General features: G+C 28.6%; 1 protein-coding gene across 1 annotated transcript in view; it reads left to right on the top strand.

The window, feature by feature from the left end:
- Positions 1-1,510, top strand: part of LOC108575555 (RNA-binding protein NOB1) — a 1,809-nt gene extending 299 nt beyond the window's left edge. The window contains exons 2-5 of the mRNA XM_017938377.1: positions 14-238; positions 317-761; positions 829-1,163; positions 1,250-1,510. Of these exons, the coding sequence (XP_017793866.1) occupies positions 14-238; positions 317-761; positions 829-1,163; positions 1,250-1,510 (1,266 nt within the window). The remainder of the gene's footprint in view (positions 1-13; positions 239-316; positions 762-828; positions 1,164-1,249) is intronic.
- The last annotated feature ends 23 nt before the right edge of the window (positions 1,511-1,533 follow it).

Raw genomic sequence — 1,533 nt, 5'->3', positions numbered from 1 at the left:
TTTTTTTTTTATAATTATAGTTACAGACTTTGCTAAAAGAACTGGCGATTATACCAGTTTATCAGCCACTGATATAAAAGTAATTGCTTTAACATATCAGTTAGAAAAAGAGAAAGTAGGAACAAATCATCTAAGAACTGAACCAACTGTGACACAAACTGTAGATTACAGTATTGAGAAATCTAAGGAGCTTTATGCACCTTTAGCTGGTTTCTATATATCACAAAAAAAAGTAAATGTATTTTCATTTAGTTTAGCATAGCAATTTATTATATTAAATGATTAATATAATAATCAAAAAATGTTCAATACACAGGAAGATATTGATGAAGAAAGCACAGGGAAATCAGGACAGCAAAAATATTCAGAAGATAATAGTAACAAAAAGTTACAAACAAATTTGGAGAACAATATAAAGAATGTTGACTGCGAAGAGGAGGAAAAGAATGAATCTTGCTCCAATGATTCTTCTAATGTTATTGAATCTGATTATGACACATCACATTCTCATGTATATCAGCATGGAGCAGAAGATTTGTCTACCAAATTTTCAGTATTAACTTGTGAACCAACAGAATTTATAGTTGAGGATAAAAATAATATTGAACATAATGTTAATGATATTCTTATTCCTATTAAAAAAAACATTGATGATAAAGAAGATGAATATAATAAGTATGAGGATAATGAAAGTGACAATGATGATGATGATGATGATGATGATGATAATGATGATAAAGATAATGGTTGGATTACACCAGGTATGATCTATATTTTATAAATAAAGTAACTACATATATGAAATGAAAATTGTTTATTTTATTTTAGGAAATATTTGTAATGTAAAGAAAGAACTTGATTCAGACTTTCTTGAACAAAAACCTGCAACAGTTGCATGTTTAACAATGGATTTTGCTATGCAAAATGTGTTAAAACAAATTGGATTAAATGTAGTTGCATTAGATGGAAGATTAATTAAACAAATGCGAACGTTTGTTTTAAGATGTTATGCATGTTGCAAAACTACCAGTATCATGACAAAAGTTTTCTGCCCATATTGTGGCCATAAAACATTGAAAAAGGTAGCAGTCACATTGAATGAAGAAGGGAAACAACAAATTCATATCAATTTTCGAAGACAAATTTCAAAAAAAGGAAAAAGAGTAGGATTTTTATTTTTTCTTCTTTTTTTTTTACGAAATAGATATTTTCATATTGTAATCTATATACAAATTTTGAAATTTTCTAGTTTTCATTGCCAATGCCAAAAGGTGGAAAACATGCATGTAATCCTATTCTTTGTGAAGATCAACCAATTCCCGATCAAAGGCCGTCAAGATTAGCACGTATCAAGAATGATCCTTTACAAGATGATTATATAGCTGGTTATTCTCCCTTCATCATGCGCGACGTTTATTCTAAATCAGCTATGTTGGGTATACGGCCAGGTGGTTCAGTTAAATATTGGATGAGAAAAAATCCAAATGAATCTAGGAAAAGAAGAAAATAATAATTATATTTACATGTGTATAT

Source organism: Habropoda laboriosa, unplaced genomic scaffold (assembly GCF_001263275.1).
Source record: "Habropoda laboriosa isolate 0110345459 unplaced genomic scaffold, ASM126327v1 scaffold186, whole genome shotgun sequence".
NCBI lineage: Eukaryota > Metazoa > Arthropoda > Insecta > Hymenoptera > Apidae > Habropoda > Habropoda laboriosa.
This window is presented reverse-complemented; position numbering and strand designations above follow the sequence as displayed.